This window comes from Scophthalmus maximus, chromosome 21 (assembly GCF_022379125.1).
Source record: "Scophthalmus maximus strain ysfricsl-2021 chromosome 21, ASM2237912v1, whole genome shotgun sequence".
NCBI lineage: Eukaryota > Metazoa > Chordata > Actinopteri > Pleuronectiformes > Scophthalmidae > Scophthalmus > Scophthalmus maximus.
In genome coordinates, this window is record NC_061535.1 from 13454636 (window position 1) to 13476829 (window position 22194).

A 22194-nucleotide genomic window follows, 5' to 3' on the forward strand; every position below is an offset into this window, starting at 1 on the left:
AGCAGACAGTTACCGTTAGCATTAGCGGCTGGCGAAAAATTTATGGCTGAACGTCGCCAATGTTGCCTCTAGCCGTCGTTGTTGCGCAACATTCTTCAGCCGGTCAACCTAACGCGAGCAGCTGTGGTGGGCGGGGCCTATGTTATTTTCTCATATCATGAATATTCCTAGTCTCAGAATTCCTCCATGAGGAAGAGAGAGTGGATGGTTTCCAGCCCCATTTCAGAGGGTTTTTTAAAAACCTTTTGGGGGGTAATTAATGTTAAACACAATATTAGGCATAGCAGATTATTTTTATATACTTTAAAACGTGACTGGAGGGGTTCTTTAAACATCTACCGCTGCTGTGAGAGTGAAAAAAGCAATCGTCGGACCATTTTACTCACCCACTTCAGACATCTCCGGGACCAGAGCTACAAAGGGTCCACCTGGAAATTTGGGCGCATTGTCATTGATGTCCTGCACTTTGATGATGAACTCCGACTTTGGTTCCAGGGCCTCCTCCGTGTAGCGGTCCAAGGCCTGCGCGTGCAGCACATAATGCGTTTTCCTCTCCCGGTCCAGGCTCTTCGTGGCGTGAATATCTCCCGTCACCTCGTCGATGATAAATATAGTCCCGGCTCCTTCCCCGCTCAGAATGTACCTGACGGATCCGTCACCTTTATCTGAGTTGGAGTGAAGCTGCAGGAGGACAAAAAAAAAACAGAAGGAGAGAGTGTGTGTGTGTGTGTGTGTGAATACAGAGACAGCTGCCAAAAATGACTTCTTAGCGGTTGTGTTTGATTCACGTTTTTTTAAATTATGATTCATGGTTGTAACATTTATTATGGCTGACGGGGATCGATGTGGAACAACCGCAGGCAAAAAAGACTTTTCACCACTTTTATTACTTCCAGTGCAGAACCAACTGTTGGACTAAAAGTCGATCATTACCTTTAGTAAAATGGCTTCTAATTTTATAAGAAAGACACCAATTACTTTCTTGTTCGGCCTTGTCAAATGGGAACATTTCCTACATTCAGCTTTATTTTATTTTCTAATTTAATATTTTGGGGTTTTGGATAATTAGTAGATATTTTCTAGGTTACAAACTGAGAAACCACAAACTACAAACAGTTGCAGCCTTAGTCCTTGTGAAGGCATGGGTCCAGGCTATATAGCTTCATAAATTGTTATATATATATATATCTAAAATATTTGAGCTTTACATAGAAATAAACTTTGCAGCACTACCGCGCAGACCACGCTTCAGCTTCAGAGAACCCCGCCGACGTCTCAAGTCAAAACATGATTCAATATTCGGCTCTCAGGCTCCACTGTGCCGAGCATCGCTGGAGAAACACATCTTTAGAGATTATAAAGTTTTGGGGGAGAAAATCCTTACAAGACTGTTAAAGATGGTGAAGCGCTGCCTCCGTTCTCAACACGAGACAGAGAGAGAGAGAGAGAGAGAGAGAGAGAGAGAGAGAGAGAGAGAGAGGGAGAAAGAGGAATAAAGGAAAAGCCAGCCACTTGTTCAGCCACAACTGATATCGAGAGGATTACAACTTTGATGCCAATTGCTCAGCTGGGTTTGCAGTTTGGAACTTTTAAATATAGTTTTATACAACACCACTGAATCTCCGAACCAGCGGCCCCCACTGTTACATCGTCATTTAAACTATTTCATTTTCAACCCATGAATAAAACATGTTAAGAAAAGCACTTTTTTTTTTCATTTTCCTCAGGGAAATGTTACCAGCTGAACACAACAGAACAATCTTTTCCCACCGTGCATTGGCACCTCTTTACATACCGGTGGTATTATTATTACTATTATTATTATTTCTTTTTTTTGTGCTTCATATTTGTAGGTGCACATCAATGAGCTACCTTAGAATTCCCGAGCAGATTCATGCATATCTTTGGAGAAGATTCACCTGCAGCAAATGAATAATTCATTGTTTGTATGTAGATAATGTGTTTCTTTTTCTCCCATTATAATGTACATGCTCACAGCGTGGATGCGCATACATGTTGTGAAGCACTTGAAATGTAAAAAAAGGAGGCAAAAAAACAACGTACAGTACAATTGGTATGCAAAGCAACTTCCAACTGTTACGACTGTTGAATGCCAATTAGAAGCAAATGTCAGATATACAGCGAAATAGTTTTCACAACAGCAGCAACAGACAAGTATAACGTCTAAGAAGTATAACGTAGCCCCACAGCGGCCAAATGATCTGTTCCCCAAACCGCAGGTGCATCAGTCATAAATGTAAAAAAAAAAAAATTATGATTTTAAAGCAGGTAGATTTTAAAAAGAAATGATGAAAAACAGAAGAAAAAAAATAGCAACAGCAGTTACAGGTTGAGACAAGTCCGGCGGGATATGACTCATCAGGTCTTTCTGGTGTAACGTTTGCAGGGATCTGCAACGCCTCGACTTTCAATAATCAAATTAAAATAGCGTTAGCAACAGTCCTTATTAATGGTTCCGAACTGAGCCCTTAAGACACAGAATCAGTGTTTTACGTGTAACTGAATATTTTTAAATTAGATGTCAATTTGGGCGACAGAAATAGCAGCTGGATTCATTTTTGTGCCACGTGACGTATTGATATCGACTGACACACTACCCCGCCCGTGATGCTGCTGTAAACTCATCTGAGCGGTGGGCTACTGCTAAATTTGGGGACAGAGTCTTCTTTCACTGTAACCCAAATTTAGAATCAATTAATCACCCATTCTGTTCCGGTTTTATTTAGGCCATGAAACACTGAGCGCGTTATTGACCAAAACGCTTTACACATGTTTTCTTTTTCCGTTACTGTTTGTTGATTAATCCTGATTTCCACGTGGCAACTGGGAACTCCAGCAGACGTCTCTGCAGATAGAAAGCATGTTTTACCGATAGTCCATTAGGAAACGTGTGCAGTGGGAGAACTCGTTGAATTGGGCTTGTTACCTTACTGACCCTGAGGCTCAGTTCTGGCCAACCAGGGTGTAATTTAGAGTCGTTTAATGGCGAGGACAACCAAGAAGGTGGACATTAATATTCAAAAAACGTATATAACATGCACAGATACAATTTATCTCACAAGTGGAATACTGGAGGTCCCTGGGCCACATCTAATCAAAGCCTGGACTGGCAAAATAAATCATTAATTAGAAAAAGCCGCTGTTGATTTCAAGCCCCTGACTCTCGATGAGAGCGTGCCGTCCTTCTGCGTTGGTAAATATCAAGCCTGTAATTACATGAGGAGCCAAAGATCCTGTTGAATCAGGTCGTTAATCAGCTGCCGAGTTGAAGCAATGTGAAGCACGGCGACCAAAGCAAGAAATCAGAGTGTATATATTTACATATCTGCGAGCAATTACTTTGTTGACACGCGGTTTTGGCCCCTTTCCTGCGCACACACTTTTAATTTAGTGACAGACACTTAGCCTGGAAAAATATGAGCTCCCAGCGCCGCCTGTGGTTTGATAATGAAAACATATGCCTATGAACTGAATCATTTTCAATAGCGCGAACAAGAGTTATTACATAAGGTCAGTCCACTTCCGCAAAAAGCCACGACAGGGATATATCCACTTTCTGTCCGGCAGCACTCCGCTCGGCTGCAGCACATAAATGGACTTTGCCTCCGGTCAGGGAGCTAATTTAGCCGTTGTCTTCCGTTCGCAAGGGGCCTATAAATCAAGATCGGACCAAAGTGCGGCCCAATGATGCATATGGCGACCGCCGCCTTCCGAAATCTATGGGTGATAAAAGTGTCAACAGGTTGCGGCCCATTACACAAACATCACAGGACCGAAGGAGCGGCGGCGGCGGCGGCAGAGAGCGGAACGATATGAAGATACGGAAGGTTCGGATCAATGAGGAGTCACCGAGTGAACCAGCATTTACAGTACAGGTGTTCTTGTCATGTGAGGTTTTTAATTCATTTAAAAATCATTGGGTCCATTGGGTAGTCATGATAGACAAACTACTGTACTTCTAGCCCACTGTACAACATCCAGGTGAGATCAAATTATTGACAAGGTGCAGTGCTTGGTTACTGTCCTGAAGTGGAAAGTTGGCGTACATTAGTGAAGTATAACTGACCTATGCAACCAAATGACCAAACATCTAGAAAAGGCTTTGTATGTAAAAATTAAAGAAATAACTCAAATGTCAATATGAAGATTGGCTGTCCTGCATTTATTGTTTATTGATGACTGGATCTTCAAATGTTTAAGTACGTGATGAATGCAAACCCTTCGGAACGTCCTGGTTTTCTTAAAGGAGACATATTGTGCTCATGTACAGGTTCATCATTTTAATTTCGGTTATTGCTTGAAAAGGTTCACGCGCTCTAATGTTCAGTGAACACATCAGTTCCTCAGACTGTCCATTCCTGCAGCTCCTCTTTCCATCTTCTGCCTGAAACACCTGGTTTTAGCTCCCGTCTCTTTAAGGCCCCTCCCTCCCGATAAAGCCCAGTCTGTTTAGTTTGGCCAGCCGGCTCCACTCTCTTGTGATTGGCCAACCGCTTCCAGCGTGAGTGGGAAGTTCTCACCCGGCTTTGCTGGGGGCGTACCAGACTAGCCGCTAGAGATGCTGTTATGCACGTACGTAACATTGTGACAGCACCATATTACGAAAGTACCGACCGGGCTCTTCAGGAGCTTCGGGAGCAGGTAGCCCTGTTTGGTTTGAACCTTCTCGCTGTGAGGCGAAAGTGCTAACCACTACGCCACTGTGCAGCTGCTGATTTCCTTTTTTCTTTGAAATCGTTCTGTGGTAGGATTTACTTCTTCTATGTTTTACAGTCATTCTCAAATCTCAGGATCCTTCTGTAGGTGTCTGGTGTAAAGCAAGCAGGAGGCAGGAAGTGATGATAAATCCGCTGTGGAAAGGCAGGACGCCCACTCTCCCGCTTTGAAATTCTCCAGAGATTTTCTTGCTCACATGGGGTCACTCGGACACTCTCCAGGGGCTGGCAGGAATAGTTCACATTTGCTTTCTCACATTCAGCCCCTCCGGAAAAATGTCCGGACTTCAGTGCACGTCTGAAAGCTACCTTGATAAATTTGGGAGATTGTTTTCCCCTTGATGATGGTGGTGAGCGGTCCAGTCCCAAAGGGGGCTAATCAGCAACAAATCCTTCTTCCCACCCGGGATGATGTTTTCATGTTGGTATGCGGCGCCCATGTTCTACATCACACATAGAGCTGAATGTTCTTCCCAAACAATGCAAACTTAGTTTCATCAATCCACAGCTCGCCGTGAGCTTGCTTCCTCCGCCGTGTCAAGAACACCGCGCTCCACGCAACACGTTTTCCATCTATCAGCCTGGTGAACACAGATGTTGAACCAGCTCCAGTTATGATTTTAATCCTTCAGTTGTTGTTTAAAAAAAACAAAAACTCTCTCTGTGAATTCTGCGTCGTGTCTTCGGAGTCATCTTCAGCTGGACGCCCACCTTCAGGGAGAGCAGCCACGGAACCAAATCTTTTCCGTTTTATACAGAGTTTGTCTTCAACTGTGGACCATTTGAACTCCTTGGAATCATTTTCTAACCCCTTCCTGCTTCATGCAAATGAACAATCCTTGGTCGTAATGTCTGTATTTTTCGGTATTAGCAGATGCTTTTTGTGAACAGCAAACTCACTGTCACAGTCACGTAGCTCAAATATAAAACTTCAATGTTCATTCAGTGAACTCAAGGTTTCTTAATTCCTCACTCCGGTTTGCATTTGTCCATGTCATTAGGATTGTGGTTGACATACCCTCACTGTGAATATCTGAATTACATAATCAGAATTCAAGTTTAACTGTAATTCACTCATAAATAAGGAACTACAGCCCATTGGGGCAGGTAAAGACAACAACCCGAGGTACTAGTACCAATATTGAATGTATATAGACCTCCTATTGATAGATACTGATATTCTCCCCAGGCTGCAAGTGAACTGCACACGGCTCTCTCATGTTCACTCACCATCTGTGGCTGTTGGATGCCAGGGGGATACCAAAGAGACGAGAAGAGGCAAAAAAACAAACTCGGTTGGACAGAGACTTTCATCACTGCCGTTACAGGGGCAGTTTAAATATTTCTAGTCAAAGCCGATTGTGGAGAAACCAGCTGGGGGGCAAATATCTGTCGCATGGTTTCAAACACGAGGCGCAATTTCGACGCCTGCTACTGCATTTCACTTTCGGCTTTCCAAGGGACATTTTATTTATTCCTCCATTAGTTCTGATGATGGAATTTCATGGCCCTGCCCGCCTTAATGTGAGTTGCGTTGATTTTTGTTTGCAGCCCCCGAGATGAGCGCGACGAACACATTGTGTGCGGCAATTCGGAGCAACTCCGGCGTCCGCGCCATAAATGATGAACGGAGGGCGTGCGGGAATCTCTCGCGCAGCCCGATCGGAGGCGTGGCGAAGGGAGAAACGGCGACGAAGGTGGAACCATGACCCCTGCGACCTTGTTGTTTTGCCTGGCTCCACCTGCACAGACTTAAGAGGGATCGTGTTCGTCCGCAGCGCATCAAAACAAGGGATTGTGTTTATCTCCCCGTCTCTGTGGGCGACTTTATTAAAGGACTGGTGGAATAGATGACTGGCATGTGGGCTGGCGGCGGGCAGCTGGCAATGCATTTCTGAGGAGTTTAAAGAGATCAGCAGAGACCGGGGGGCTTTAAAAGTCGCTGGCGCGAAGAAAAAGGAAGAAAAAAAAACCCCAACTCCAATCTCAAGGTGAACCTCGCTTGTAACGTCATCATGCGCCCAGAGGAGCGAGCTGGAAAGTGTATCTTGATTTTTCTTTTGTCAACAAACTACGTGTATGATATTTTTGGGGCCTCTGCAGAGTCATTGTGTGTGCTCGCATGCTAATTGGCGCTCACAGCCAAGCGGTTCATCTTCGGCCCTGTCGTACCACTTGTCGGGTGTCGAGGTCAATTAGGAGGAGAGAGGAGAGCTGAGGAAGAAAACAATCCTTTTTTTTCTCGCTCCTCCTTTTAACCCGACAGAGTTTCACCGCTAGAACGCGAATTCTGCCACATTCAAATTGCATCATGCACATTATGTGCTGGGTAATGTGATCGAGTTGAAGGGGTCACAGATGTAATCAACTCAGTCTCTCACTCAGCCGCGTCAAAGACGATGGAAAATGAGAAGTGGGATGGATGAGAAAAAAAATGTGCCCGTGTTACCAAATATAACAGCTGTCACACAAGGTACATTAACATTAGTAAATGCATTACTAATGTTGCCAGATGTTTAATGTTTCACTTGATAAACATAGATTATGTGATCAATATTCTGGCCCTCTTATCAATCAGATATGTTTTCCTTCATTCGCAAAAAAATATGAGACAGAGTTGATGATAATAAGTAAGTATTGGGAGGAGGTGGCCTATATTTACATTTTTGCATTCACAAGTATTTACTCAATAAAGAACTAAATGACACATGCGGCATTTAAAAAATATATTTTATCAATTATGAACAGCAAACTGGACCTGGACGCACGAACCTGAATGCACGGTCATAACTTACACGGCCGCTAATAAACCCGTTCACCCCTGAAAGATTCAATTATGGTGCCAGTCGATCACAATGCACCAGTGCCGCATTAAGTCCTGGCTTTTGACATGACAATCATGCCAATTTTTCTACTCCTGCCGACAAATGAGGCGCTGACATGATGCAGCGATCGTCATCCGAAAAGTGGCCGCAGTTCAGATGGACGTAACTCGTGTCCCACTTTCAGGTGGAGTCCAGAAGTAAGCGGCGGCGGCGGCGGCGGCGGACACGCCCCCTGCGAGCGCCACCCTGCTACGTTATTAGCTGCTACACAGCTTGACCTTCATGTGCTTCCTTCCCCTTCAACGCCTTTGTCCTTTTCACTGTACAGAATAGATCCATGATAATGTATGTGACCGGTTGGACTGAATTATTGGCGAATGCCCCCCCCCCCCTTTTTTTTTTTAATAACAGCTCGGCCCTATATTCAGTGTACAGATCCACGTAATGCACGTGCCCCTCGCCAGCCTTCGCTCGCGCTCTCCGGTTGTCTGAGAGGACGTCGCTTTATCAGAAATTAATCAACAGTTTTTTTTCCCCTTGCTTTGTTTGTTCCTCTCTTTTCTCTTCTGGGACCCAGACTGTTTTTTACTTTCTTGGAGGTTCGTTAAAACGAACCTCCACCCCATAGTTCAGTCTCCCAACCGATGTATTCAGCCAATGTTTCATTTGTGTTATTATACTGATTACTGAGAAAAAACACTAATTACACACAAAAGAACCTTTTTGACTGCAGGTTTCCAGGGGGCGGAGAAATGAGCGCGCTACGTGCTCCTGCTGATGATCGGCGCCACGTCTTCATATTTGCAATTAGCGGAGGGGGCGGGCTCGTTTTTTTGTGATTAAATCTCAGCTCTTACACTTCACTCAAGAGGACTTAATCACTCTTTATGTGGGCATGCTTGATTGTCTGATTATCCCCGCATACCACCAATCAACCCCCTCTGAGCAGCCCCCTCCTCTCCCGATTGATTTGTCACAGTCACAGCAAAGGCCTGATGATGGAACGCCGGCCTGATGATGGAACGCCGGCCTGATGACCGCACATCAGCAGACCGCGATGAGGGGGAGCGCCGAGGACGCGCACCATCACAGAGATCCGCCCTGATAGTCGTCCTCTACGTTGGGGGGGCAGCAGAATGAACTGTTGCCTCCCCAGCTGGACGGTTGACTGCTTGATGTACAGTAATGAGATTATTAGCGTCCCAGGAAGCAACTCTTGACACTGGTTTAATGGCTCTGCCTCTAACTGCTTCACATTCGGACGAGACAGGAATGAAGGCGTCGGCAGATCGGCCTTCGGGAAAGAAAGAAAAAAAACCATGAGGTCTCTGCCTCGCGCTCTGCCAAGTGAGCGAGGGGCAAATGGTTTAGTCTCAAGTGTCCCGATGGTGCTAATATGTTTTGAACGTTTCAGCCAGAGGACAGGGGAATGCACTTTGGAAATGACGCATGCTGGCAAACAGGAGCCATGCGCTTTCTCCTGCAGACGTTGGAGCCTTGGACATTAAACTGTAATTCACTTGGCCTCGCTTCCCTCTCTTCTCCCCCCCCAACTCCACATTATCCTTTTGTTTGGTAAAAGTGTGAGCGTGTCAAGGACACGGCAGTGCGGACACATTTCCGACCCTGACCAAACAATGGTGATCCTTCTTCAAACAGAGGCTGTTGATCCAAATTGCCTGAAAACACCGGTGACAGAAATCAATGAATCTCTCTTGTCCACACGTGTGCGCAGGCACACACACACACACACACACACACACACACACACACACACACACACACACACACACCACTTACAGTACTGACAGTACATGTTGCTGCTGAAACTGGAGATTCCGATGCCGGGTTGGGTCCGCAAACATGTACCAATCCGATTCCATCTCTTCTGAGTATATTGGTGTCAGCCAGATAAAAGCTGAAATGTCCTTCACCCTGGAATCCCTTCTTCTTCTTCGCCGCTCCAAAGCAGCAAGTTCTGTTTTAAGAGCGGCAAAGGAGAAGAAGAAGAAGAAGGGATTTCCGCTCGGGTAGCGTTCAAATATTGGCAATATATTTCACGCTGGAAAGTAAAACGCCGACGTGAACCCTATTGTTTTATTTCATACTCTGAAAAACACAGACTAATGGTATTTTATTTTCATAAAGTCTGGCTGCATGTTAAGGATTTTGTTATTTATTCCTAGATTCATTCAGTTTAATATACTCTTGCAGTTCTGTTCAAACCTCTAAAGGTCTTTAATAATTTTCATCATAGGCTGCGGCTGCACTCCGACAGCTATGTAAAGGAAGTCATTTTTTTACTCCTAGAGTTGGTTATTTGTGTCGCTTTTCCTGTTATGACTGTCAAACTACATGACAAAAGAAATTCTATGACATTCATTCTGTGTGTATGCATCTGTTTCTCCAAGGGGTTGAACCTGAGCCAGGCCGAACCACAACAATGCACTTGTACCGGATCGGTTCTCAGGATCGGCTGATACGCAACGGTATCGGAGTCTGCACCTGGAAGGGTGAAATGGTATTGGAACATCTGAATCTTTCTGTTAAATATTCACTCATTCCGTGCTGCACGGTGGCGTAGTGGTTCGCACTTTCGCCTCACACCAAGAAGGGTATCCTTAATGGATAAAGCGGTAGACGATGGATGGATGGATTCACTCATTCCTATTTTTTAATCTGGCAAACCCAGCTCCTACGAGGCTTTTTTTAGCATCTTTCAGCCAATGTTTTGGTTTCCCGGCAACCAGCTCTACCGGTTGGTTGGTTCAGACCGGGCTCCCCGGCTTCATTTCCAAATGTCGCAGGAAGCTTTTCGAGAGCAGACGGACGAGAAAGCAGCATCTCGCTGGCGAACGTAGTAGAAGCTGCAGAGTCTGAGACTAAAGTGCAGCTAAAATTGGAGCTAAAGTAATTTGTTTGCAGATTCTAAAATGTGAACATCCACTTTTTTCTCTCTCTCTCTCTCTCTCTCTCTGTCTCTTTTTAACATAATTATGAATAGAATGTCTTTTTTGGACTGACGGCGTTAATGTGGATTAGCATAAAGCATGAAAGTGTATCATTTATTCACTCTTTAAGTGTTTCTGCTGCTCCGTTTTGGCCTCGAAACTAAAAATACCACCGCTCGCGGTTCAGATACTCTCAGCTCGTTCCGCGAAGCCGAGCCTTTCGGATCCGGTGTCTCGTCCGAAAGTGATTTGTCGCTTGCGGCCACTCGAGTTCGTCGAGAATCGACCTTGACTCTTTCCAGAGGTGTGCAGAGGGTTCTCTATCGGATTGATCCGAGCGGACTATCTCGTGTGTGATGCAACAGGGGATTCTATTTGATTTGCCGGAACAGGACCAAACAATGAAGTTCTTTATTCTTCTTGAAGGCGGAGGTCGATCTCTCTGCACTGTGTCTGCACCGCTTTCTTTTTATTTCCCTCCGACCGTCGGTGTTCTGTGTGTTATTCCAGGAGTGCAGAGGGGTTTTTTTGCACCTCAGCAGGTTTGATTCGTCGTCATCCTGAGCTCCGGGAGAAGCCGCCGCGCGAGGCTCACACACGTGCACGTCTCAAGTGTCACGACACCAGCGATGTGAACGACACTGTTTGTTCCACGTGACACTTTTTAAAAGTCTGAGAAGCAATTTTAGGTCTAGTTTTTTTTCTCTTCTTCCTCCTCCCACTGTTGAGCTTTTACTGTAAACACAACCAGACAGTTGCCTGATTCTGTCACAGCACAATACATTTCTAGACGTATGAATAAAACATTTTGAAGGTACCTCTTTCTTTAGTTGGAAGGGTTGCAACTTTGCTCTGCGAATTAACACAGAAGGAGACACGGGGGGGGGCGTCCCTCCGAGTTTAAGGGGAGTTTAAGGGGAGCGTTCATGGATTTTTTATGACCCAGGATCTGCACCGGCACCGTCCAGTCCAACGGAGTCCCAGAAAGACACTTTCACTTTCACTCGTAGACCATCCCGAGTGTGTTACCTGCCGGAGTTCTTCACAGCGCCACGCTGAGCTGACTGACACGGAGACGTTCACACCTTCGTGGGTTGTCTCCTGTCTCGTCTGTATCTGGACAAGCCCCCCCCCCCGGAACACCGAGCATTTGCGTCTCACTCATGCACAAAGCTGTCATTTCCAAAATGCATCATCCCCCCCCGCCCCACAGAAAGGTGTCACAGGGGATTATGGGATACCTCGGGGGGGGGGGGGATTAAACATCTTCTTGACAGACTGGCCGCTTCACTTATTCCCAGAAGTTCCTTCATGTGAGAGAATCACACACATTTCCAGCTGCCGAGGACAAAGTCTCCTATTGTTTTGTGTTCGTGCGCTTCTTCCTCCTGCCGCACATCTGATGGCGAAACGTCTGATTCAAAACGTCACCATTTCTTTTTCTTCTTCTTCATGAAAGCAATTATGGACAGAGAGAGTGTGTGTCGGCCAATTCCCTGCAGTGGAAATGCTCATTTGCTCGCTCGCTAATGTCCAGAGTTTTTTTTAATCAAGCAGAGGGAGGGAGGGAGAGGCACAATACGCCGCACTACGTGCAGAGTGCATTAATCCTCCTCCTCCCCTGTCTTTGTCTAATTAAGGGTCATTCTGTCTCCGGGCCACATTAGGATGCGGCAGCTCCACCAGTCCCAACCCACATAATTAAATGGGTTTTTTTCTCTTTTTTTCTCTTCCGTGCGAAACCATCTGGAGACCTCATCTCCTCAAACACGCGTGTCAAATTCGTTCCTTAATAGTGTTTATGTATCTTCTCAGCACTTTATCATGATGCAGGATTAGCTGTGTGCGATTGTTTTTGCATTCATCAGCAGCACACAAACACACACACACACACAAACACACACACAAACACACACACACAAACACAAACACACAAACACACAAACACACACACAAACACACACAAACACACAAACACACACAAACACACACACACACACACGCACAGACGCACACACACACGCACACACACACACACACACACACACGCACGCACGCACAAACACACACACAAACACACACACACAATCACACAAACACACACACAATCACACAAACACACACATAGACAGACACACACACACACACACACACACACACAAACACACAAACACACACACACACACACACAGACAGACACACACACACACACACACACACTCGCAACAACAACACCCTCGAGGTAAGAGCGGAGCTGGCACAGATCAGCAAAGCAAACAATCTGAACTTCAAGAGGCAGCGGATGAATTTAATGTTGGAGGAAGAACCACGTCTTCCTGCAGTCGCTGCATCGGCGATAAAAACAAAAAGAAAAAAGAAAAAAGAAAAGATCTGTATTGTCTAGTGATCGGGACACATTGTCTCGTGGACGCTGAGGGATTTTAGTTTTCTGTTGTTGTTGTCGTCGCCGAGGGATTTCACGGTTCGTTCATGCGTCAAATAATATTAACCAAAACATGCTTCGCCAATAAATATCCTTTTGTCTGCTGTCGGGCTTCACGGGGAACGCTGGTGGATAAAAAACCCACCAGGTTTTGTTCCCAAACGCACATTTCGAGGTGGACAGAGATATTTGCAGTCGTTGGGTGGGTTTATCCCCCCTCCCTCCTCACTCCCTTTCTCCGAGCATGTCATCCCCTCGTTCAGTCTGCCTTCAAACGGTGCCGTTGTCGGAAACACAGACATATGTGCAGTCGCCGCCTCCCCTCGTCCTCTTCTTCTCTCCGAGTGCATTTGAGAGGAGGGGGGGGGATTAGTCTGTGCCCGAGTGCCTGGAATAATGATCACTGCGGCGGAGAAACACTTTTTCACATTTTCGGGGAAGATAAGGGGGCCGGTCAATCTGCTGGGGGCCGACCACTTACCGGCTCGCCGTGGCTTATTGTGGAGCTAACACAAAAAAGAAGTCCCCACCGCCCGACGACCGCCCGACAACCGCCCGACGACCGCCCGACCACCGCCACGCCACACTCTCTCACCTCTGGAATTACATTCTAAAGAAAATTCTAACGGCTGCAAGGTGGCGTAGTGGTGCGCACTCACAGCAAGAAGGTTCTGAGTCCCGGTTCAAACCAACCAGGGCCTTTCTGTGTGGAGTTTGCATGTTCTCCCCCGTGTGTGCGTGGGTTCTCTCCGGGTTCTCCGGCTTCCTCCCACAGTCCAGAGACATGCAGGATGGGGTCAGGTTCATTGGAGACTCTAGATTGACCGTAGGTGTGAATGGTTGTCTGTCTCTGTACGTGGCCCTGTGATAGGCTGGAGACCTGTCCGGGGTGAACCCCGCCTCTCGCCCAACGTCAGCTGGGATTGGCTCCAGCCGTGACCCTAAATGGATAAACCGGTACACGATGGATGGATGGATGGAAAAATTCTAGCGACGAGGACGCGAGGTGGCTCGCCGTGTCCCCCCTTGGACTTATATTTTAATTTCTTTTCCCCACAAAGAGATTAAATCTGAGTCCATTTCCCAGAGAGGCAAAAAACCCCAAATCTAATAGTTCAGTTCAAAGATGGAGCTTGATGTGAGGTGAGGGGGGGGGGGGTCACTCTCACTTTCAGACTTAATCCACTCGAGTGGAGGAGCCGGCGTCCGCAGAGCGGCCCACCTGCTGAGAGGCGCTCCTTCATTACACAGAATTAAAATATGTTTTTTTGGGACATTATCATGAGAGGGATTTTCAGTCGGACTTTGTAATTGAGAAGAAAGAAGTGCAACCACACACACACACACACACACACTCACACACACCTTTCAGAAATGAGAACTGAATTTCCACATCAGAAGGGAGCGATGCCAACGTGGCAGTCTACCTCAACAGAACAGCTCGTTCCCGCCGTAACCCACTTCTCAATAAACAAGAGGAGAGGAGGGGAAAACGCCAAGTAAGCCGTTCAAAAGCAAGTTCCCCGGGGATCAGAAGGTTTTCCAGTTCTTTATATTTTTTTTTGTGCAGTTGCAAAAAAAAAAGAAAGAAGGCAGTCCTACCTTTCCCACGTACTGCGCGTCCGGTCCCAAGTGCTCTTCTAGAACGAAGAACTGGTTCCAGATCCAGCCGCGCTTGGGTCGGTGGTGCACCTCCGTCTCGCCGCCGGCCACTCGGGTCTGGTTCCTGGACGGCACTCGGGCGGCGCCGTGGTGGCCCGCGCCGCAGCACCTCTGGATGAAGCAGAGGCAGACCAGGAAGGGGCAGAGACAGGAGGTGGTGGATATCCTCATGGCGGCGCGCGCGTGTCTGTGAAGTTATCCCTGTACTCCGAGGTGGCGAGGTCCTCCCGCCGCCGCTGCCGTAGCCACTTCCTCTGGCCACCGCTGCGGGGGCCCGTGATGTAGCCCGGGGCCAGAAAAAAGGGAGAGGTCTAAATCCAAACAAGGAAACCGGCCGTCCTGGTAGCTCCTCTATGGTTCATGACCCCCAAAAGGCCGCCGGCCGGAGGTGGAAAAAAAAGGGAACAAAAATGAAAGATGCGTTTACATTATGGAATTTTCCCAGGATGAAGAGACGCCGCGACAAAGGGGGGGGGGGCGACGTGAACGTTTCCCGGGCACTTCTACCGAGAGCAGGGGTTAATCCCTGACGCCATTCTGGATTTCCTGGGAGAGAGAGAGAGAGAGACAAGGGGGGAAAGAGAGAAACGCAGAGTCAGAGATTAATTTGATGGACAGAAGAAGCTAAACGTCCCCTGACGCCATCCCATTACATCGGAACTCATAAATCCTGTCGGATGAGGATGTGCACTTGCGAACCAAAAAAACGATCCCAGCCATTTTCCATTTCTTTTGCCGCTATGTAGATGACACAGACGAGTTTGGACTTGAGCAGTTGCAGTGCTGCTAAAAGGCGTCCCGGGCCTTTGAGGTCGCGGCGGCTGCTCGGCGAACCGATGCTGCCACGTGACGTCAGAGAGCGTCACGTCGTCAGAGCAGCGCCGGGGGCCCCGCAGCTCCAAAAGGACGAGCGGACTCGGATGCTCTAACACAACCCGGGGACGCACTGCGACGAGGCTCGGCGTGTGCAACATCGAGCCACTCAGACGTGGAGCGGCGGCGCACCGGAATGGAAGAGACAGAAGGAAACGGGCGTTTTTCCTCAATCAGAATTATATACTGAGGGTGGCATTGATCAAATAACTAGGAGCTTTGTTGAATCTCTGTGCTGGCGTGAACGTGCATCACGACTCCGCGAGTCGGATGTTGTTTAAGAGTTGTTACTCAAGTGGCGCCGCGGCACGAAATCAGTGCTCACTTCTTCTTTTTTCTCTTTTTTTTTTATTTTGATGATGATGAGAGAAAATTGCATCATTTGACCTTGCTGTTTTCGCCCTTCGACGTGATTTCACAACCAAAGGAATTTTTAAAAAAAGGAACGGTTCAGAATTGCTGTGCAGTGAATATATATATATATGCGATTGGAGGCACTTCTCTCCGTCGAGTTGGAAATTGGCATCGGCGGAAACAGGTTTTACGTGGCACATATACTCTATATACTCTGAGCGTTTTTCCAACGGTAAAAAAAAAACAAGCGTACACCTAAAAAGGGATCATTCCACGAGCTTTCAGTCGGGTCGACTGCGGGATAAGCAGGTCCAGCCGTTAATATTACAAGGAGCTTCCCCCCCGGAAGGTCAAAGATTAAATCATCAGTCGGAGGCTGAGGCAGAGAGAGAGAGAGAGAGAGAGAGAGAGAGAGAGAGAGAGGGAGAGAGAGAGAGAGAGGGAGAGGGAGAGAGAGAGAGGGAGAGAGAGAGAGAGAGAGAGAGAGAGAGGGAGAGAGAGAGAGAGAGGGAGAGAGAGAGAGAGAGAGAGAGAGAGAGAGGGAGAGAGAGAGAGAGAGGGAGAGGGAGAGGGGGAGAGAGAGAGGGAGAGAGAGAGAGAGAGAGAGAGAGAGGGAGAGAGAGAGAGAGAGAGAGAGAGAGGGAGGGAGAGAGAGAGAGAGAGAGAGAGAGAGAGAGAGAGAGAGAGAGAGAGAGAGAGAGAGAGAGAGAGAGGGAGGGAGAGAGAGAGAGAGAGAGAGAGAGAGAGAGAGAGAGAGAGAGGGAGAGAGAGAGGGAGAGAGAGAGAGAGAGAGAGAGAGAGAGGGAGAGAGAGAGAGAGAGGGAGAGGGAGAGGGGGAGAGAGAGAGGGAGAGAGAGAGAGAGAGAGAGAGAGAGGGAGGGAGAGAGAGAGAGAGAGAGAGAGAGAGAGAGAGAGAGAGAGAGAGAGAGAGAGAGAGAGAGGGAGAGAGAGAGAGAGAGGGAGAGAGAGGGAGGGAGAGAGAGAGAGAGAGAGAGAGAGGGAGAGAGAGAGAGAGAGGGAGAGAGAGAGAGAGAGAGAGAGAGAGAGAGAGAGAGAGGGAGAGAGAGAGAGAGAGAGAGGGAGAGAGAGAGAGTTTTTCACGTTGTCACGCTCTCCGGGGTGAAATAAAAAACTCCTTCCACCGCCTCATGTCGCCCCGTTGCGTATTCATTTGGCGTGTTTACTAAATTGGGCCGAAAACTTGTTTGAATGATCTGTCCGTTCGATAAAGCAGCACTTCGTAGTGAATATGAAAGACAAGGGAGAAATTGTGTTGAACAGCCGCATCTGATTGGACCGTCAGTTGCAGCGATGTATATTTGATTTAAAACTAAATATGATCCAGGTTGCCGGTGGTTTCTGTTATTAAAGTGTTGCATTGTCTGTACAGACACAGAGTTACAGCAGACATCAGTACTGTCCATAGTTACACTGGTGCATAAACAACAATAATCTTTGATTTGCCTTTAGAGAAATATAACATTTTGACTCGTTTTGAAGTTTATCTTCCAAAAATGAATTCCATCTTCCGTTTCTACGGCTCCAGACGCATCACCTCTACCAACATATTATACCAAAAGTACAAAATACTTGTTCGGAATAACCTGCGACAAAGACCAGCTGGTCTCACCCAGCAAACCTGTCGTCGCATCTCAGGAGAGGAGAGAAAATTAAACCATAAATTTAAAAATCAAATGCATCATTTCTCGCGGCCGGCTGCCGAACGAACGTTTTCACAGTCACGCCTGGCTCATTTGTCTTTGTCACTTCTCTCTTTACAATTACAAGAACATAAATAGTTTTCTTGGCAAAGTGCAGAGTTAGAAAAATGGTTGAAAAAGTGACACCGTGTTATGGTGAAGGTGCGAAGAGGTAGAGGTTAGGACAGCAGTGACGCTATATGCAATCGGTGGCGTGCAGGACGTATGAATCTGTTCAAGCGCTTCGTAAACTTATGGTTGTCGACGCAGTTGAAGCACAAGGAAGCAAATACGATGCTCAAACAGTTGTGGAGTCGGTCCGACGTGCCGCAGCAGAACGCCGGCGGCTCGGGCCGACACAAACACACGTATTTGACACTTAATAGGATGTACGGGGCGGACGGCCTTCGAAGGGGCCGACGCCACTTCCCATCTCGCACAATGCGTGTGACGACATTAGGGAGGAAGCTCAGCAGCAGACATTAATGCAACTTACGACCGTCGCTCACTTTGAGGGATAATCGCAGATTTTTGTACAAATATTTTTACATGTATATATGGATTAAGATGTGCTTAGAAGCCCCCCTTCACTAATCCACATGTTTTATATATATATATATCTCTATCTCTACATGCAAATTATGCAGCTCAACTCCATTCGTTGGCGATGTCGACTAAGTGCAGTGGGTTTGTAATGGACAATACCTAGTGCGAGCTCTCGGGCTGTGTGAGAGAGAGAGAGAGAGAGAGAGAGAGAGAGAGAGAGGCAGCGGAAGTCTGCTGCACATCCACTTGGATTAAAGCAGCGGGAGGATAAATACTCCGCCCGACACCGAACACGCGTAATCTGGGGGAAAAGATTATCATCTGCATAGGTGCAGGTACACTCCCCCCCCCCCATGTAACTGAGGAAACGACAGCACGCCCCTGCAAACACTACTAGTGGGTTTTAGGGATTCTAAGGCTTCTTTTATCGTCTTTATGATTGACTAGTATCGCAAAATTCCCCAACACGGTAAAAAGCTCCGGCAGGAATAAAATGTTGTAGGTTGAATCAGGCGACGTGTCGGAATGAGAATATCTTTTCCAGTGGTTTCACTTTCGCCTCCCGGGGCTCCCCTCCATCAGACTCCTAATTGTCTGATTATCATGCTGATTCCCGGCAAAAAACACATTCCGGGGAGCCATGAAATCAACAGCATCTGGCTCCGTCAATGGAAATATTTCCCCCCCCCCCCCAGTCTTATGTTTATGATATCGTTCTGAGCGGCCTTCTGCCTGCAGCGTGTTTATGTATGCGCAAGGCGTTTAACAGGACGGCTTATGCACAGCGGCAGCCGCTGGGATTTTTTGGGGGGCACGCGCACAAGATGGCTCGCGTTATTTTTACATGCACGTGCAAATTCTGTTTGATTTGGGGTTTTTTTTTTTAAATGCCGTACCTTAACGTCCTGGTTAAATTCATAGTCTGATTATGAGAAAACCTGACTGTCCTTTTGTCTGGGGGGGGGGGGGTCGGAGGATACGGCTGACGATATTTGATGTGTTTCTTTTAAATAATCAAATGAAAAGACAAAAACAACAAATGACTTTAGTTTTTTCTGTAGTGTAGTCAAGGTGATATAGCTCACTACATCACATAGATGTAAGTGTGCAGAGATCCTTTTTTTTCCCCCCTAATTTTGTCCATCAAACTATTAAAAACACAATGGGCCACACCGTGCAACTTCCCCACTGTTTAGCTGCAGGACATACACACCGGAGCACTCAACGTGTAAATTAATCCATTGATTGAAAAAGTCCCAGACTAAGTAACAACTGCGATATTTTTTTTCTCCTGTTTGAGTTATGTTTATTAAAAAACTACAGTGCCCAGCAGTTGAAGAAAATGAAGTTATGCATTTGTGAACTGTTTTCAAAGATTTGAAATCTTTGACAGGAACCAGTTGGGTTTGGGACAGAGTCAACAGACGGGCCGGGAGAATCAGGAAATACTTAGAGATACACTGTAAAAAAATACATAAGGATTACATGTATAAATTCTTATGGATTTGAATTATGATTTCGCTTTTTGATACCCCATCTTCACAAATCTGGACATGTATTCATTGATTGGGCAGCTGGCAAAAAAAAGGTGATTAGGCAAAAATTCCAGACATTTGCTGGGTTCAGAATCTGTAACAGAATCCTGCATTGTTTTGCTTTTCTCATAAAAATAAATGAATCATGTAACTCGAGACTTCCACTTCATCACTGCTGGATTTCTCCCCCAGCACCCACTGCTCAGCTGACAAACGTATCCTTCAACCCTTTCCAACTATGTTTAATGTTCATTTCATATCTTTGAGGAAGAGTAGAATATGCGCGTATCGATGAGCCGCCGCCGCCGCCGCCGCCGCCGCCTATCGTCAAGCACAAACAGCTGTCTGTTGACTTTTCACCCGAAAAAACAAAGAACAAACATCTTGCAGCCGTTTGCGGGGGTCGGGATCCGAGGCCCCGAAGTCCTGGGCGATGTTTCCCCGAGCCGAGGTGAGCAAACAAGAGGATTAGATTAGAAGTACAGGAGACAAAAAAAACAAAACAAGAGACAGCAGAGGAGAAAAATCCAAGTGTTTTGATAATTTCAAAATTCAAAATTCAATTTTTTCAGCCTCTTAAATGTGAATATTTTCTGGTTTCCTCGCTCCTCTGTGACAGTAAACAAATATCTTTTGGTGTGTGGACAAAACAAAACATCATCTTGGGGGTTTGGGGAACACAATCGTCATTTTTCACCATTTTATGAACCAAACAACTGATCGATTGATCAAGGAAATAATCGACAGATTGATCGATTATGAAAAAAATCCTTACTTGCAGCCCTATTCATAATCCGTGGATAGTCCATAAATATCCGCTGATAATATGTGCTTTGGGACTAAATGCTGTTTTTTTTAATTCACTGACATTGATAACATCACTTTCGTCAGATCCGCCAAATTGCATTTGATGGATGTGTGACTTTTCTATAAATAAGCACTTTTATTTATTTAATTTTTTTCGGCCTGGAGACTATCGGGTGATTTGACCCAGCTGTGGTGCGATCAGCTTCACAAGCCGGGCAATCCTCTGAACGTGAGGCTCACCCTCGAGGGTTTTCACGAAATTGAAGGAGACAAACAGGTTTGGAGACGGAGAGGTGCCGGCGAATTCAGAGGTTCGGAAGACTTAGTCGTCTTTCGTCTTAGTTTTGTCTTTTTCCAACTCTGGTCTCTCTGTGAGGTTTTTGCCAGATACATAATTAGGCAGTACCATATTTTGTTCTCGGGGTTTGTTTCGTCAGGTTAACGTCCCCTTCAGCTGACGTGATGAAGGTTCTGTCCACAAGACCACGTTAAAATAGCTTTTCATGGGTGTAAGCTGTCCGGCAGTATCACGGATTGTCTGCTGGTGTTAGAACCTTTGTCAAGGCCAGAAACACGGGGCTCGGGAAATGTGTTTGGGACTAACGGAGTTCTTCTTGTGAGATTTTATATATCAATCTCATGTATTCATTCATGTATCTCAAACTATGTCTTAGCAAACGACAACGGAGTTCATGTTTTTCACGCTGTTACCGTAGTTACTATCACTCGACCCGACAAAGTTTTGGTACAAAACTTCTATCCCCTCGGTCACGCCGAACCTACACCTGCAACCATGCACCGTTTGGACGGACCAGTCCTTTTCTCATAGACTTGAGCAACCAGTGAGTCGCCCTCTACTGGTCGTTCCAGAGAAGACAGGCTACAGGCACTTTCCGCATTGGCTTAATTCCTCGGACCCAGTGACTACGTCCATTTCTATGGTTACGGCTTGATGGCAGCACCTCGCAAATAAGTCCTGCAACAATCACTACATCGAGTTCATCGAAACCGAGTAGGTCTACTATCCTCTGAGTCTGAGGGAGGCATTTTCTATTAGCTAGCTAACTGCCCTGGGCATGTGTGAGTACATCATCTAAGCCTTGAATTCCCAGTAAATACGGCTTGTACACTGACCAAAGTGTATCCGAGGACCGGGGTGGTCAGCTCATTAAAATTCACACTGTGATTAATAGCTGATGGGCTACAGTGGTGGTGAATATGATACATCATTAATAAGAGGGAAAATATGAAATTACATCCTCTAAACTGTGAGGAGAGCAGAGCGGACGTTTGCTGCCGTTCCAACAGTGGACAGCTTCATTTTATTTTTACTTTACTGACTAAGAACTAAGCAGACCAAAAACAAGGGGATAGCAAGAAATACAGACTCTAATAAGGCTTCTTGGGACGGCAGCAGTGTGCATACATCACAACTATGGAATCTAATCTGAGTATAGAGCAAGAGGCTTGTGTCCGTCTGTCTGTGCCTCGAATCACAAAGACCTCAGTACAAAGACTCTGAGACGACGGAGGGTGAGAGTGAGTGAGAAGTTTTCTCCTTCTCCTGTCCATTTCATCTTAATCGTGTTATTTTGACAGTTAACAAAGTTATAAGTATGTATTTCCTCCAGATTTTAATGGTGTTTTCGTCATGTCAGCTATAGATGGTGAGGATGACAGAGTAAAGGAACTACATTTTGATTTTGGGACTGTTTACCCCCCCCCCAACTCAACATGAACTCTACATTCCAGCACCTGCAGA

The 22194-nt window shown here is 46.4% G+C and overlaps 1 protein-coding gene across 2 annotated transcripts in view; it reads right to left on the reverse strand.

Moving 5' to 3' along the window:
* LOC118291471 (cadherin-18) overlaps nucleotides 1–22194 on the reverse strand; it is a 74979-nt gene that overhangs the window by 41473 nt on the left and 11312 nt on the right. For both annotated transcript variants that reach the window (XM_035619758.2, XM_035619759.2), the window contains exons 2-3: nucleotides 14558–15163; nucleotides 387–681 (exon numbers count right to left, since the gene is read on the reverse strand). In XM_035619758.2, coding sequence (XP_035475651.1) covers nucleotides 387–681; nucleotides 14558–14788 — 526 coding nt within the window. In that variant the 5' untranslated portion in view covers nucleotides 14789–15163. The remainder of the gene's footprint in view (nucleotides 1–386; nucleotides 682–14557; nucleotides 15164–22194) is intronic.